Genomic DNA, 18400 nt, shown 5'->3' with positions numbered 1-18400 from the left:
TTTGAGAAATATCAGTAAATCAGTCAGAGACCTCACAACTCTGACACTGAATGAAGAAATAGATTTAGCTCAAAACTAACTCAAATTAATAATAATAATGTGTTTATAGTCCCTGCACAGGAGAGACTTTGTGTTCTTTCCAAACAAAAAATTAAATATATATATGTATTGGTACTGGCCAAAATACAGTATGATGAGAAATATCAGCATATGGAGTATCAGCAAAAACCCAATATGTGCATCTCTAGTGTTCAGTGACGTATGAAGAGCAGAGGATTGAACTATTATTCAGTCTGGAGAAATCCTTCACTAACACACAGTATATTTCACTCACCCGGGTGTGTGTGTGTCACTGTTGTTTCTCTCAGGATGCTGTTTAATGTCACACAGAGACACTGAAGAGTTATAATCATAAAGCCCAAATCCAGCATAGAGGGGTTCAGTGAATGTGGTGTTGAGTGTGTGTAAGTGTGTGAGTGTGTGTGTGTCAGAGACGCTGTAGAAGGACAGAGTGCCGGCCGACACGTCCACACACACTCCTACTCTCTTAGAGGATGAAGGGACGACAGGAATAACAGTCCTCTTATTATTGTGCCAGACAGAGAATCTGTTATCAGAGCAGAACAGACTCCAGGATTTATCATTCCATCCAAACACACTGTCATCACTCCGTCCTTTCCTGCTGATTCCTTTATATGACACTGATATAGCAGCACGTCTCCCGCTCCATTCAGCCTCCCAGTAACAGCGTCCAGTCAGACTCTCTCCACACAGAACCTGAGGAATAACTCCATCATATCTCTCTGGATGACGAGGATACGACTGACTCTCAAACATACTCGTCACTGTCCTGTTCTCATCAGACAGAATGAGTCGAGTGTGTGCTGTGTTTGGATCCAGTGTGAGATCACAGGCGTCTGAACACAAGAAGAGAGAAACATTTCACTAAATGACACAAATCAACAACAAATCACTGAATGAGTGTGTGTGTAGACCTACATTTGTGTAATCCTGCTGTAATCCTGAACTCTCCACAATGATCCACACTATAACACACAAACATGATTCATATTCATTTACTAAAGGAAAGACAACACACACACACACACACACACACACACACACACACACACACACACACACACACACACACACACACGTCTGATGTAAAGCACATCTACACACACACACACACACACGCGTCTGACGTAAAGCACATCTACACACACACACACACACACACGCGCGTCTGATGTAAAGCACATCTACACACGCACACGCACACACACACGCGTCTGATGTAAAGCACATCTACACACACACACACACACACACACACACACACACACACACACACACACACACACATCTACGCTTCTAAAGGTAAACGCCTGTTGTTTTTAGACATTATCTGGATAATCTATTAGTATAATATTTCACACTTTATCAGAGCTTGGCACACAGATAATTATTACACTTTTAGACATTAGAATAATTCATAGATTATAGCTATTTAATGTTATTGTGAATTTATAATTTAGGTATAGTATTACAGTTTTTCTCAGTCGCTTTGGTGCATTTCTCACTTCACTATTTACATTTGCACAACAGTTAGTTCAACCTCCACAGCATTTAGTCATTTGTGCACATCATAGTAGCAATTTCTCATTCCTTCAAACAAATTGCAAATGCTTTTGGACACGCATCAATTGCTTTCATACAACTCTCTGCTGTTTTATAACATTATCATTTGCTTATGTCATGTCAGTCAAAATTAACTATACTTGTAAATGCTGAATAGTCATTCCATATAAAACTTATAGTCCTCATTTCATTGCTTGAGTCATCACATACAAAAATGTTGAACTAGTTGTCAAAATCGGTCAAGCAAATTGTAAAAAAAATAATAATCTTTTTTTTTTTTTTTTTTAATCTTTTTTTATCCTAAATTGAACAATTTCTCTCAGGTGAACCTCAGCTTTCACTGATGAGAAGGGATGTGCATGGATGATTTACAGTACTATGTATGTTGTATGTTCAGTTCCAATATGTACTGCAATATTGTTTACAGTTGTGCACTGCTCTACCCAAAGGGAGTTTATGTTTGTTGTAAATAAGGGTGTATTTTTTCTTTTGCACAATGCTGTGAACAAATTAGAATTGCAAAAAGCATATGCAGTAAAAATGTGAAACATACATCAGTGTCTTGTACTCGGTTACCTCACTAAATACAGTAATGTGTAACTTTACTGTAGTTTTCAAATGGCTGTGCAAATAGTATATAGTGCTGTCTTGAGCATTTTCAGGTAGTGTCACCAAGATCTGACTTTTTTTGCATTGGAAAACATTACGTAACTGAGTAAACTGTCATAATGAAAACATGACAAAGCCATTTGACTATCTTGTTCATAAACAGTGGTGTCAGGACTTTTCATCTTGATGACACTGATACTTTCATTGACATGAATACTTGCTTTTGAGGAATGAGGAATGCACCAAAGCGACTGAGAAAAATTGTATAGCTGTATTTCCAGCATCATTACTCTCATTAACATTACATCATTCAGCATTAATATTACCAATATTACTGTTTTTTTCTTTTTTTTCTTTTAATCAAATAAATGCAGCCTTGGTGAGCAGAAGAGACTTCTTTTAAAAAACATTAATAATCTTACCAATCCATAACTTTAGACTGGTAGTGTAAGTGAACTAAACATTTCATATTTGACAGTGTTTTAGAACAGAAGTGTGTCAGGGTTATAGGGTTATAGAGTTATTTCTGTCCACTAGAGGCGCCATTGTGTCTCTGTCATCATGTCATATTGTTGATCCTGTTCCTTGTTCCCTGTGTGTGTGTGTGTGTTTAAGTCACACTTCTCTGAGTACCCGCGTCTTTTAGGTGTGTGTGTGTGTGTGTGTGTGTGTGTTTAAGTCACACTTCTCTGAGTACCCGCGTCTTTTAGGTGTGTGTGTGTGTGTGTGTGTGAGAAAGAGAGAGAGAGAGAGAGAGAGTGAGTATGTGTGTGTGTGACACTAGGGCCATATTGAGTGTGTACGATATATCGATATGTTTTTAACAAACAATATGGAATGAGACAACTATTGTTTATCAGTATAGCCTACAGTAGTTTGATATGAGCTCATCTGTGAAATAAAGCAGTGATCTGTGCGGGGAAAGTGCATTATCCAGTTCATCATAAGCATGAGACGAGCTTTATATTAAAACAGCAGATGCTCTGACACACACATGCAGGGCTCCAGACTAACTTTTCCACTGGTTGCACTGGTGCTACCAACTTTCTAAGTTGGTCGCACCAGAATATGATTTGGTCGCACCTTTTTTTTTTTTTGCTACATGCCATGGGATTAATCAATGCATGCTGATGAATAGTGGTTTTAATGGACCAAGGCTAGCAAAGGCTTTCTGGGTTGCAGCAGAAATACCTGTAATATATTAATTATCATTGCCAAATTTCAGGATTTTCATGGATTTTGGACAGTAATTTTAATCTGTAATTTTAAGCATTTTACATTTGAATTATATACAATCTATCTATTTACATTTGAATCATATTCTATCTATCTATCTATCTATCTATCTATCTATCTATCTATCTATCTATCTATCTATCTATCTATCTATCTATCTATCTGTCTATTATCATCTTTCTATCTTTTAAAATCATTAAACATTCATATGTATGCATTACATTTTTAAAAGATTAGAGTATTATAATAAACTGATACAGATTTTTCGTTATCAAAGTTTATAGTTGTAACAAAAAGCAGAAATCTCACACTCCTTACCTTCTGCATTTTATAATAATTTCCTTTTCCTCTGTCGAGCGATCATGAGAGTAATCTTTCGACAGAGGAAAATATAACCGCTGAAAAGACGTAGGAGGAAGGGGCTCTGTGTTTCGTGAGACCATTTTTATCATTTTTATATGCCTTAATCCGTGAATTCGTAATTGGCGCGTTTCACCATCAGTGTGCAATGCGCGTGACGTCTACGTTCGTCAATAAATAAACTGCACGTGTCTTGCGGAAGAACATTGTAGCCGGAACTTCTCTCCGTTAATGTCTATGGCGATCACGCAGGCACTGGGCTACTCCGCACTTGAGCCGACCCCGGGATAAAATAGTCCGAATATAAACACTTATTATAGGCGTACCGTAGTGATTCAGAATAAGTCAAAAACACGGTTTGGAAAATGGATTCATGATGTAGCCTACTCGTTCATTTTGAACATAAGTTACGGACTGCAGCAGCTGATACAACGGCGTTCTGTTGCTCAAGCGTCCACTCGCACATATGCGACCACATAACATTTTAACTCGCACATTCTCAAAAAATGGTCGCATATGCGACCAATTTGGTCGCAGTCTGGAACCCTGACATGTGCTGACTGACGGACAGTGTGTGTGTGTGTGTGTGTGTGTGTGTGTGTGTGTGTGCTGACTGACGGACAGATACTGCCACTGTTTAATGTGTGTGAGATGTAGAGCAGTGTGTGTGTGTGTGTGTGTGTGTGTGTGTGTGTGTGTGTGTGTGTGTGTGTGTGTGTGTGTGTGTTGTGGATAAAAGTTCATCAGAGGATGGCATTGACCTGGCTTCCCAGAAATCCTCACCAAAGTCTAGGTCTTCTTTTAAGAGCAAAAATAGAAAAGGGCATAATAAGAAAAAATGTGTGATGCCAAGTAAAGAGAAACGACTGAAGGAACTGTCTGAGTTATTGGATGTAATGGACAGGCTGAATATATGAAAAACCTATACTGTGTTTGAAATTCTATATCAGGGTTAAAAAGGTTATAACCGTCAGTTGATTTGAAGAAATTTGATGTGTTAGGTAAGAAGTGATAACCATCTCTGAATAGATATGATTTCTGCAAGCATAAAGGAAGCATGAGTTGTCTTTAACCTACAGTGAAACTCTTGCATGTGTGGCCTTAAAAGGAAAATATGAGCTGCTTCTAAGCAATTGCGATGCTTTTTACGTATGTGTTAATTCTGCAAATATGAACTGTATAAAAGAAGGGGACGAAGAAGAGATCTTTGCTCTTCCTTGCAACCACCACTTTGACACGCCAGCAGTTGTCAGGCGCAAGAAGCATCAAGCTTAGCTAGTATCCATCTGTTAGTTAATACTAATTTATTATCTGTAACAAGTATTCATTTTCATTTGATTATTGAAATAAATTTTGTAACATTTATTATAATCATCTGACTGGACCTTGGATTATTCAGTGTTAGTCACACTCTTCTAATTGGGCCTGGAGGACCCTCCCTGAAGAGAACGATCAGAGGTTGAGAATTATTTTGAGATAAGACTAACCCATATGAGATTTGATTGATCAAAATAGCCTAGCCAAAGAGGCAGCATATAATAATTGTATATGTATAAGGATATACGTATGACTAATTGTTATGATGTAAACAAGGTTGAAGAGTACCACAAAAGGGAGACTTATAATATAAAGGGGAAATCTATTATTTCTATAATAGAATACGAATTTATATAGACTGATCACCTAACTCTTGAGGACACGACTAAAGGATAGGCTCTTTAGTTACCGCGAGATTATATTAATATCAAGGACGGGATATTTTATAATTAGGAACGGTATTAATCGTGAAAATCCATCACAGTGTGTGTGTGTGCTAACTGACGGATAGATACTGGCGCTGTTAATGTGTGTGAGATGTAGTGCTTTCCACAGCGCAGAACTTACACTTCACTGTTATATTCTCCATTTCAAATGTTCACTCGTGCAAATGTGTCATTTTGCTGTCAGGAGTGAATCTCCGCTAAACTTGACAGATTTCCATGAACGAGCGCCGCCGCGCGCATTAGGGGTGCGCCAAAATATCGATATGGCGATATCTCACGATATTTACTCCCGCGATCGATTCTCGATGCCCTCTTGCCAAGTATCGATCTTAAAAGCCGTTATAAAACGCTCTATTCATTATCCGAGTTGACTGGATTTGACTAGCTTTCATGAGGCACACACGCAAAGTCTCTCGCTCTCTCCCTCTCTGCCGTGCTATGTATGTTATGCGCGCAGTAGGCTGTTCTGTCTCGCATGCGCGCTCTAGATTCCGGGAGATTTGAACTAATTTGCGGGCATCAGGGAGACGCTATCATTATGCGGGAGACTCCCGGAACTTCCGGGAGACTTGGGATGTCTGGCTTTGCAAAAGTCCGCAAAACGGGAAACACGACCACATGTACAGACACCTCACGCGGCATCACCCGGAGCTCTGTGAGAAAGCCGTGGTTGGTGCTGGCTCGAAGCCGACACACCCCGGCGTAAACATTTTTATTACTACTGATTGCAGCAATGTTACACTAAAATAGTGTCTGTGACTGTTTTGTTGCAACTGATAAGACACAAGTTGTTTTTGTTATTGTGTTTCATCCCAAAAAATAAATGGAGATTAATTTTCCTAATTAAAAAAAAAATGTATTTCTTAAAACATGATATATTGTGAGTTATTACTGATAATATGTCGATTATCGCAGTATCGCCATATCGTGATATTATCGGTATCGTGAACAATGTATCGCATATCGTATCGTATCGTGAAGTACCCAGTGATTCCCAGCCCTAGCGCGCATGCGCGGAAAACAGACCGAGCAACATTGGAATAGGAGCGCTATAATTCTGATTCACCTTCTGGAACTATTCCTCTTTGGTATTGACTCCTCAGAACATAGTTGTACACCTTCTGGATTTACTTTTGTCAAACTTTTTGGAAGTGTTTGGAGTTGACTGTTTTTTCCTGTGAAAGTTTGGACTTGCCTTTTCATCAAATTATAGAATTGAACACATTTCCCCAGAACTGTCCTCTGGTTTTCCTGCATTTGGGTTCAGCCTTTCTGACTGGTTTCACACTCGTCCTATCCCTGTGTTTCTGACTAAACCGTTGAAAATAATCAGACAAACTAATAAACTTGTGTGTGTGAGAGAGAGCGCTAAATATGGCAGAATAGCACTTGGGAGCACTTTGACTCGGCGCAGTAACATCATCAATCCAGGATCACTCAGGATCACCCAGGATCATCCAGGATCACTCAGGATCATCCAGGATCATTCAGGATCACCCAGGATCACTCAGGATCACCCAGGATCATCCAGGATCACCCAGGATCACTCAGGATCATTCAGGATCATCCAGGATCACTCAGGATCATCCAGGATCACTCATAATCACTCAGGATCATTCAGGATCATCCAGGATCACTCAGGATCATCCAGGATCACTCAGGATCATCCAGGATCACCCAGGATCACCCAGGATCACTCAGGATCATCCAGGATCACCCATGATCATTCAGGATCACCCAGGATCATTCAGGATCACCCAGAATCACTCAGGATCATCCAGGATCATTCAGGATCATTCAGGATCATCCAGGATCACTCAGGATCATCCAGGATCATCCAGGATCACTCAGGATCACTCAGGATCATCCAGGATCACTCAGGATCACCCAGAATCACTCAGGATCATCCAGGATAATTCAGGATCCCTCAGGATCATCCAGGATCACTCATGTAAGACCGTAAAACTTGTTGAAGAGAAAATATCTGACCACAAAACTTGTTGAAGAGACAATATCTGACCACATGGTCTATTGAGACAAAGGACCTTGGCAAATTAACATTTGGCTTCCCCCCTCTTCCCCGGAGACAAAGGTCTCACCTCGTCTGCATTTTGTTCTCTCACCCAGTTAACAGCTAAAACTCACATAAGAATATATATATGGTTTAATGTGAATGATTATCATTGAGTATTGTGTTTAGTATCATTTAAACTGTCGCAGGGTAAGTGATACATATGTCTCATTTCCAAATAAGTAAAACAAAAGGAAATAAGGTTTTTAAGAGTTTAGAGAAACTGGCACACAAAGAAAGGTGGACAAATGGCCTTTCTCCCCTACCCCCAATATAAGGTGTAACCTGAATGCAAATTACCATTGAAAAGAAGTTCTGGCTATTTAATGGAATGCAGCAAGGAGTCGTGGCCTTTTTTTGTATTTCAGATAGCCCGTGAGGTTTAGCTCATGTAGTTCATGTTGGGTTTGCATCTATTTCTCTAATCCTAAAACATTTGATGATTTGCATTGATTATCTTTCAATTGATTATGGAATTGTTAAAATACATTTACCTGACATAATAAATTGTTATATTTGATTATTCTAACAGACTTTGACTTTATTTTCATTGGAGTTAAAAGGAATTGTCAAACATTAACGTATATTTAATGATGCACAGATATCATTAAAACACTTTCATTCTATGGAGTCAGATGAAACGAGTTAATACATAAGACAAAATATATTATATTTAATTATAAATCCCTCTGCCATTGGAAGAGACGGAACGCGCGTTGAGACCTTCACCGCTAATTTGAATGCCGGCATGGGATCAAATTAGTCAGGCTTACAAATTGGCGACCCCCAAGACGTGATCGCAACAGATGAATTCGCGAGCAACGTCTTTTCCAGCAAAGTATGGGGATTTTAAAATCAGCATGAGGTTTGAACATCTTCACTTTCTTCTGCCGCTGTGGTAAGTCATTTTTTTCTTCCCTCTTGAGAAGTGTTGAGAAAATGTTGTTTGCATTGTTATGGGTAACGTTAGCTATAGGAAAGCCCTTTGTTTAGTCCAGAACTGAAATACGTGAGGACGTGATAAGCGACAGCGCAGATGAAGAATGAAAACCCTTGTTAATAGATTAAAGATATCCTTGTTTCCCTAAGCAACAAAAAACGAAACCTAAAATCGGAATAACATCTTCCAAATGTTTTTCGTGTAACGTTACTTGATGAGGAGCTGTAAAACAGCCTAAAAGTTTTCAAATCAGCCGCATGTTTGTCGCCATTGTGGTATTGGCTTTGTTGAAACGAACTAGCAACACATGAAGAGAATCGGCAAACAACAGAAAGGAAAATCTAAGTTTGTAAACGGAGAAATCGGAGAACACGTGATTTTACAAATACAAAGGCAGATCGATGCATTGTTTATAAAAAGCTAAATTTGGGAAAACAGGATGATATGGTTTACAGGCTAAAAGCGGATCTCATGGCTAAGCTAAATGCTATTTTCCATGCTGCCTCCAAAAGGAGACTAAGCTAAATGCTAGTACGGTATTGCCCATGCTACTTAAACAAAGCTAATGCTAAATGCTAAATGCCATGCTGCATTCAGAAATGCTTAACCCTTTGCGTGACCGGCCCACCGGTGGGCACAAAAGCCACATTGAATAATATTCTAAACCTAAACAAATCTTGACAAACTCTATATTGCATTTGAAAGCTTCCACTTTAACACAGATGGGATTAAAAAGCAATAATGCAATAATTTGTATTTTCAAATTTGGAGTTGTGTTTTAAACATTGTAATGCACTCATAGAACACACTTTATAGTTGTTTTGTGCTACTATATGTGCACATAGGCTAATTGTAAGTTTATTCTTTAAACACAGGATTGCTTTACTGTTTGTGTATTTGGAACACTTAGGTAAAGGCTGTTGATGTTGTATTCTAGGCCGCGTATCCTGTGTGAACTGAATTAAACGCGTGTGTCTCTATGCTGAATGTGGTTATAATGTGATTCACAATGAATTTTTAGAGTCAGAAACCACGAACGCGCATCTCATTAATCCTGAAACAAAAAACCTTTTCATATTCAAAGCTTTAGAGAACGTAGACTTTACCTCTCCACTCTATGGGAGCTGTTTCGCATACCAAATTTGTAAATGGTTACGTTTGAATTAATTCTGAATGACTCTGAAAGACTGTTTTTTCCATAGATTATTGGATTCGTATATTTCCACATCTTTCGCGTCAGATTAGCGACGGCTAATATCCGATACCATTTTAAGTGTACTTGAATGAGGAGACGGGTAGTTTCCGTCTAGAATCAGCTAATGCTGCAACCTAGATTTGGGTACGTCTAAATACCTCTGTCCTAATTTAATGTTACTTTAGATAAGTGCTAAAGTAAATTATTGAATTAAGTTCCTGAGGTGGCATTCAAGGGGGCTATGAATATGTCTTCGATTGTGTACGTGTGAATTACGGCAGATCCCAGATATTTAGCCAAAATTACCTCTGAATTGGTTATTGGAACTGACGGGAGTGTGCCGTGCGGCCTTGGGAGAAGGAACGCTGAGCGATATAGATTCCCTGATCTAAACAGATAAAACTAAAATTAAGAGTTCAAAAGAATAATCAAACGTTAAAATGGCCATTTAAAAAGACTAAATGAGAAGAAAAGGTATTTGAAACCTAGCAAACAGAAAAGATAAACAGCGAATGTACACCTTATCAGCCCTGAGCCAGAAAGCCTTTTCATATTCAAAGCTTCAGGGAACGAAATTTCCCCAAATATAAATTGGAACATGTATAATGATCCTGCCCTGTTTACATTGTGGGCCGAAAAGGTCGAGCCTACACTGTACAAACTCAGTAAAAAAGGTCTTAACGTGGACGCTATTGACAATGAAATTGTCACTTGGTGGAAAACCGTGGGTAGTAAACAGAAGAAATCAAAACATGGTGAAATAATTGAGGCTTTAAACTTCATAAGTTATAAACGGCTAGATAAGTCAACAACATTTCTATCTTCGCTTATGGATGTTAAATGTGAAGAAGTGCATTCTAAAAATGCAGAGGCAAAAATGTCTGAGGCAAAGATTCAAGATCTTCAAACACAGCTAGATAAATTACTAGCTGAGCAGTTAGCCCTGACTGAAAAGTGTAAAAATCACAAATACACCATCGCAGATCTTAAGGCTCAACTAAATGCTAAAAAGTCCATGTCTCCCAAAAAGCTCAACAGCGATGGGACTAAAAATGTGCACTTCTTAAATGAGCCCGCCTGCCCTAACAATCCTGTATCTTTTCAGACAGGTGAAGCATGTGATAGAGTTTTGAACAGAGTGCCTGTTTCAGCCTGTAAGGTGATACGGCACCCAAATGGCACAGAGTCAACCATTCGGCGTCCTCTAACGGTAACTGAATGTAGCTTGTTTAAAGCAGAGATCGGACCATTGCCCTTAAAAGAGCCATTCGAACCATGGTGGAGACGCATTGTTAGTCTAAAACATGCATTTCAGCTTGAACCAAAAGATATTTGGCAAATTGTTATCAGCTCAATTCCAGAGGTTCTGAACTATAAGATACCACAGGCGTTGATGACAGGCAACATTGTGCAGTCAGTGTATCAAGATGAGCCTGAGGGTGAAATCTTTAATAGACTAAAACGATGTCTTCGTGATCTGCGCGGTTGTAGTCCTGTTGGATGGGAATTGATTTTCAATCGGAAACAGAATACTGAAGAATCGTTCGAGACATATGCAGAAAAAATGTTTGAACTGTTTGAGGAGTATTCTGGAATTGAAGGTGTTAACCACAACAATGTAACTCTCCTTGACTTACTACTTACAAATGCAGGACCGCGTGTACAACAATCGCTCATGTATGGTGCTTCTCCAGCAAAAAATACATTCGAAGGTATTGTTAGCTGGGCAACAAGAATTGAGTCACGAAAACAGATGCATGGTGAGGTAGCTGTGTTAGAATGTCATGAAAATCCTCCATTTGCAGGAGAATTCAGAAAGCCACACGGTGAAAAACTGAGCAGACTCTGTAATTCCTGTCACAAAACAGGCCATACAGAGGAGAAGTGCTGGTCATTGGGCAGAGGCAGACCTCCACCCTATTTCAAAAAACGCAGACAGCCACACTCTGATGACACAAACCAGCGCTCTGCAAGTGACCAAAGCTCAAATGCATCTAAAACCCTCACTGAGCTATCAACTTTGGTCACTCAAGGCCTTCAGCTATTAGCGTCATTTGCTAGTCGGGTAACAGCCCAATAGCAAATGGCTCAATAGTTTAACATCTAAATTCATTGAATCTGTCACATTTTTCCCTCAAATGTATTGAGACGAGAACAAGCAGAGACTCGTCAGAGACCAGAAACAATATAATTTCATTTATATTCTTAAATTCTAATATACATTATATTGTAATCGCCAAGCAGGCATTAATTGGAGAAGTGTGACATTAATCCTTACAGTTCGATTTCGTTGACCTGCTATCCAGTGCCAAAAGGGCGGAGGTGTGTTTTATTAATTTTTGCCTTTGACCTGTTAACCTGCAACCCCATTTTTGAAAAATCCCCAGATATGGCATTCCCAAACTGAAACAGATACAGTTCATGAACCCTTTGTACTAAAAGCACAAGTAAGATCTCATTTGAAAGCTGACACCTGGAAGTTTATTGTAAAGGTAGAATTAATTATTGTCATAATGAAAAAAATAGTTATAAATAGCTTCAAAGTTTTGTAAAGTTATTATACATTTATTTTTATGAAACATATTCATGAAAATAAAATTGAAGTTGGCATTGTAGCAATCTAGAAATGCACTGCAGCTAAAGCCACATGTCTGGCCATGTTATATTTAAAATCTGAAGATGATAAGTCTAAAACTCTGTATTTAGTTCAATGTTTTTCAAGATCATGTCATATGACTTTATTTTGATTAGACTGGGGTTTATTGTCATCTTATAAGCATCTATTCAGTCTATTGCCTCTATTGTTTTGTGATGCAAAAACGAGCCCCATTCAGTCTCAGTCTCCCCTGCACATATTCACACCTCTCCACCCTGATTATTGCTCTAAATATGCTTTTCTTTTGTCTGCATTATAATCACTAACGACTAGCAATTCACAATGTTTCAATCCCTCATTTCTTTTATAAAAGTTCTCACTTCACAGTGAAACTGTATCAAATGCCCTTTTTGAAAAACGAAACATTTCAGTAAGCATTCTTATTTAGAAAAAAAAATCATAAAAATTACACCGAAGTTAGGTAGCAGGTGCTCAGTACTAGCTAGCATGTTAGCTTAGCACACCATCAATACACGACAATTTATGAGAATAAAACTATGTTTGTGCTCTAAACTTACTTTATAGCGCAAGTCGAGTGTTTTAAATAACTTTCTGTAATCTGATTTGGCTTCAGATAAAAAAATCAGATAGAAAATATATTATTTTATTGTATTCTGCACAATTTGAAAGTCTATCTCGATTAGCATTACATTATACATATAATCTATTATTATGAAAATACCTGACATGACTCGAAGAACACAGGTAAATCAAATATCATTGCAATCATGTTTATTGTCTTCAAAACATCTTTATCTGCACTTTACAGCGATCTCGGATAGCTTTGTTTATGTATCAGGACTTCCTGAATGTCACATGATTATGGCTCTTCTTCATGTGATCCATATATGGACTTTACTGTGCAAACAGCGCCCTCAGACTTCAGTATGAATGGATAACACAGTAAATCAGAGTATACAGCGCTCAAAATGATTACATCGACGCATTTGGGTATAAATTCAATAAATATTATTCCTGTCTATAGAAATCTGATGTAAACCTATGATAATCTATCAATATTTCTCCAAATCTGCACATGTTTGAGCTAAAAGCCCTGAGGGACGTTGTTTTGTGAATCGCTGTCTTAACGATCGCACGGGAGTTTTTTTCTGAATGAGAGCAGCTGACGCTCATAATTCATATTAAAGGTAACGACTCATTTTTTAATTTCATAACTCCTGACACAAATTAAGACATAACTGTCACTATAAGTTTCTCAGAATACAATAGTGGTCAAATACTGAAACTTGAGTCTTATATCGTTTTAATGATGTATAGTTTGTCAAGTTAATAACATTAAATATGATAGTAACTTTGAACTATTTAAAAAAAAAACGCTTCAGAGCGCCCACGCACTGGTGAAGGTTAACAGGTTTAAAAAAAACACTCCCAGAAGTGTGGCACAGGTAATAGCCAACTGATCAAGGAACCAAATTTAGAAGGAGGGTGTGAACTAAACATCAGACAGACCACAGCCTTTTGCAGGTAACTAGAGATCTGCACTAACCAAATGTGTGAACGACACCATGAAATAATTCATGCCCACAGATCTGGCTGTAATGAAAGCAACTTGACGTAAAACCCGAAAACTGGGATCTCTAATGCTGTGACACAGCAGACTGTGAAGGCTCGACTACAAGAGCAGCTTTTAGGTGTCGCACACTGCACTGAAACAACAGCAATAATTCAGACCTGGTCAATGAAACTCGGTTTCATGTGACAGCTGGAATTAAAATTGCAATGGACATGATAATGGAGCAAGCAAAAGAATTCCACATGTCTGAATTTGAAACTGTTGAAAACATCAGAATTAACTGTGGTTCTCTCTGCATTTGTTTCTGTCAGGTTTACTTCTGCAATTCCTCAGGGGACGGATGCCAGGACGGCCGGACCTCACGATTGTTAGAACATAACCTGAGATTCGGGAGATGGGTGAAAAGACACTTCAAAGGCCATTTACATCTCACAATAGCACATCACTACATTAGCATGGCCTCCCAGTTTAGAACTGGAACTAAAATTTGCAACACAATTGTTATAGAGTAGATTCCACCCATCTCCTATTAACACTGAACACACTCCTCCATCACTACACCCTCACAGCATCATCACCTGGAATAGATCCAAGTCTATTCAGACTGAACCCTACACATCATGAGAAGATAAAGATGACATAGAGTCCAAAAGTGTCACTTCACTAAAGATCTATTGTGCATCTTCACACTAACAGATCCAGATAGCTTCACACACATAGGATGGTAAAGCTGATCCCATGATGACCGAGACACACATAGCATACGCTATTCACAACACTCTGCCAACTCATGGGAAAACACTGTAATATACATATGAATGGCTACAGTCACAAACCAATGATGCAAAAACAAAATTAAAGCAGAGGCAGACCTGCTATTAAATTTAAGAATGTTTAAACTTCTGATTGTTATTAGGGTGGTTGGAAGGTCAGAGGGCCCCTGATTTCTCAACAACCACTAATAACAGAAACATCATAACAAATAGATCTGAAGTGTGAGCACTTCAAACAATTACAGAATTTACAATTCAACCCTGTCATTGACTGTGACTTAGCCAACAACAACACACACACACACACACTCTCTCTCCCTCTCTTTCTCTCACACAAACTATCACACTCACACACAGACGCACACACACACACACACACACACACACACCCTCACACAAACACACAATCTCACACCTGTTACAAGGAATGAACAATCTCCATTCATGTTCCAAGTCACTTCTTAGATTGCATAAGTGGCTTACATTGGAAGATTCCTGAACAAACAGTGATTCTTCATATTTTTTTTATTTTTGAATATTATTATTGTTATTACAAGACGTATTGATGCATACCATTTATTTGATTGCTTTGATTACACTGACCTCTTGCTGCATTTCCTTTGTATAATTCAGACCAAAAAATATATATATATTTAAGAATTGGATATTTAATATGAGACAAACTTACCATTCGGGACCATGAAAAACATATGAGACAGATGTACCATTCACACCTGCTGACAAGAACCTGGTATTTTACATTGAATATGACATGATTCTGTTTTGTTGCATTATGCGTTTCTATGGATTTCTTGGCGAGTTCAAGTTCATATGTGTTCAATCGTGAAGCGGACATTTAAGATGCTTTTCAGGTGTCTCACACAAGGCAGTGTGAAGCCAAGGAGAACACCTTCATCCACTGAGGTCTGTCCAGACAGCCGCACCGTTGGGAGGTGACAGGATTGGTCAAGAAGGGACAGATTATCATCATGGGGAAGGTGCCAGGGAAGCGGAAGTTTCTCCATGAAGGAATGACACGTCAACTGAACAAGTCAAAAGGTCCAGATTGACTATATGAACTTTGCCTACATCAAAGGAAGAAAGCCTGAACGCTTCATCCACCTGCTGGACTCATGCTACATACACCTGGTGAGAACAGGTGTTTTGTAGGTGAACACAGCCCTCTGAGCTTCTACAGATGCTGACATTGCAAAGACAATTTTGAGTTACATCTCAAGGATTACAACAAACGTCTTACCGCGTGACCCCGTAAGTTTTCATTTGAATTTGACCCACGGGGTCAAGGAGGGAAATCTGTAAGACCGTAAAACTTGTTGAAGAGAAAATATCTGACCACAAAACTTGTTGAAGAGACAATATCTGACCACATGGTCTATTGAGACAAAGGACCTTGGCAAATTAACATTTGGCTTCCCCCCTCTTCCCCGGAGACAAAGGTCTCACCTCGTCTGCATTTTGTTCTCTCACCCAGTTAACAGCTAAAACTCACATAAGAATATATATATGGTTTAATGTGAATGATTATCATTGAGTATTGTGTTTAGTATCATTTAAACTGTCGCAGGGTAAGTGATACATATGTCTCATTTCCAAATAAGTAAAACAAAAGGAAATAAGGTTTTTAAGAGTTTAGAGAAACTGGCACACAAAGAAAGGTGGACAAATGGCCTTTCTCCCCTACCCCCAATATAAGGTGTAACCTGAATGCAAATTACCATTGAAAAGAAGTTCTGGCTATTTAATGGAATGCAGCAAGGAGTCGTGGCTTTTTTCTGTATTTCAGATAGCCCGTGAGGTTTAGCTCATGTAGTTCATGTTGGGTTTGCATCTATTTCTCTAATCCTAAAACATTTGATGATTTGCATTGATTATCTTTCAATTGATTATGGAATTGTTAAAATACATTTACCTGACATAATAAATTGTTATATTTGATTATTCTAACAGACTTTGACTTTATTTTCATTGGAGTTAAAAGGAATAGTCAAACATTAACGTATATTTACAGTTTTTCTCAAATGCTAAAACACAAAAGCCAATCCTCTAAATCAAATGACCAGTTGTCTAAACACATTTACTAAATCTAGCCATCATTTTCCAATATCATAAACACATTTCACATGAAGACACAATTCACAAAACACAATCCTCCGTTCTCATAAATCTTAACACATTTTTCCTTGCTAAAACACAAGTTGCAAAAGAACTCTGCTCATATTCTCAAATGAAAGCTCATGTGATGCAAAATGCTTGCCACAGTCAGCAATATTTGAACACAATGAACACACCTGGCGTCATTCATTACACACAACGACTCAAAATTGAAGACACTTGTTGCTAATGCTGTGACCACATGTATAAAAGCAAGTTCAGAGTGCACAGTTTGCTGAAGATTACAAACAAACACAATGGATGAAGGCAGAGTCAGGGGAAGAGGAATTCGAGTCAGAGGAGGGAGAAGAGCTGGCCATGGAAGAAGAGGAGCAGGCCAACGAGGAAGAGGAGAAGGTCCAGGAGGGAGAGCAAGACAACCTCGCACCATCATTACGGACGAGATGCGAGCAACAGTCATTGACCATGTCATTGTCCATGGCATGACAATGGCTGAAGCAGGACTAAGAGTCCGTCCAAACCTGAGTAGGTTCACCGTGGCCACCATTATCAGGGCATTCAGACAACACAACAGGTATTGTCAACACATGTTTCTTTCTTTAGAGTTGAAAGAATGCCACATAGAGGTGGGAGGGTTGCCATATTTACAGTGGCACAAGAAACCCTCATTGTGGATATGGTTCGTGAGAACAACCTCATTAGACTCCGGGAGATCAGAGACAAAGTCATTGCCGATAATGTCAACTTTGAGAGCATTGATGATGTCAGCTTGGCCACAATAGACCGAGTTCTCCGGCGCCAAAAGATGCGGATGAAACAGGTCTATAGGGTTCCCTTTGAGCGCAACTCTGCGCGACACAAAGACCTACGTTACAAGTATGTGCAAGTAAGTATACATCCATGTTCACAGTACAGTTAGTGGACATACTGTGTTGCTCAGTGGCCTACAGTACTTCTGGACAATACTGTGCTACCTGATTGACTGTTGTTCTGAACACCTGTGCACTTTCACATTTTCACAGAGGATATTACAGTTGGACGCGATGGCTAGACCTCATGAGTACCTCTTCCTGGATTAGGCTGGCTTCAACCTGCAGAAACGAAGGCAAAGAGGCCGTAACATCATTGGCCAAAGAGCCATCACTGAGGTTCCTGGCCAACGGGGGGGGGTAATATTACTCTTTGTGCGGCCATGGGTTTGGAGGGGCTTGTCCACCGGCATGCTGTCCTTGGGTCTTACAACACCCAACGTCTCCTCACCTTCCTAGAGGAGCATTTATGTGATCATTTGGGACAATGTACGCTTTCACAGAACAAACCAAATCAGAGAGTGGTTCACCACCAACAGTAACCACTTTTTAAACGTCTGTCTGCCACCCTACTCCCCTTTCCTGAACCCTATAGAGGAGTTCTTCTCATCGTGGAGATGGAAGGTTTATGACAGACAACCATACACTAGAGAGAACCTCCTAAGGGCAATGGAGCT

At 39.1% G+C, this 18400-nt stretch overlaps 1 protein-coding gene across 1 annotated transcript in view; it reads right to left on the bottom strand.

Annotated features, from left to right (window-relative positions):
* LOC130071863 (NACHT, LRR and PYD domains-containing protein 3-like) overlaps positions 1-18400 on the bottom strand; it is a 134656-nt gene that overhangs the window by 8249 nt on the left and 108007 nt on the right. Inside the window, exons 9-10 of the mRNA XM_056236774.1 lie at positions 1000-1046; positions 335-917 (exon numbers count right to left, since the gene is read on the bottom strand). Of these exons, the coding sequence (XP_056092749.1) occupies positions 335-917; positions 1000-1046 (630 nt within the window). The remainder of the gene's footprint in view (positions 1-334; positions 918-999; positions 1047-18400) is intronic.

Source organism: Rhinichthys klamathensis, unplaced genomic scaffold (genome assembly GCF_029890125.1).
Source record: "Rhinichthys klamathensis goyatoka isolate OS25496 unplaced genomic scaffold, OSU_Roscu_1.1 h1tg000463l_1, whole genome shotgun sequence".
NCBI classification, from domain to species: domain Eukaryota; kingdom Metazoa; phylum Chordata; class Actinopteri; order Cypriniformes; family Leuciscidae; genus Rhinichthys; species Rhinichthys klamathensis.
The sequence above is the reverse complement of the archived record's forward strand: the minus strand, read 5'-3'. Positions and strand labels throughout refer to the sequence as shown.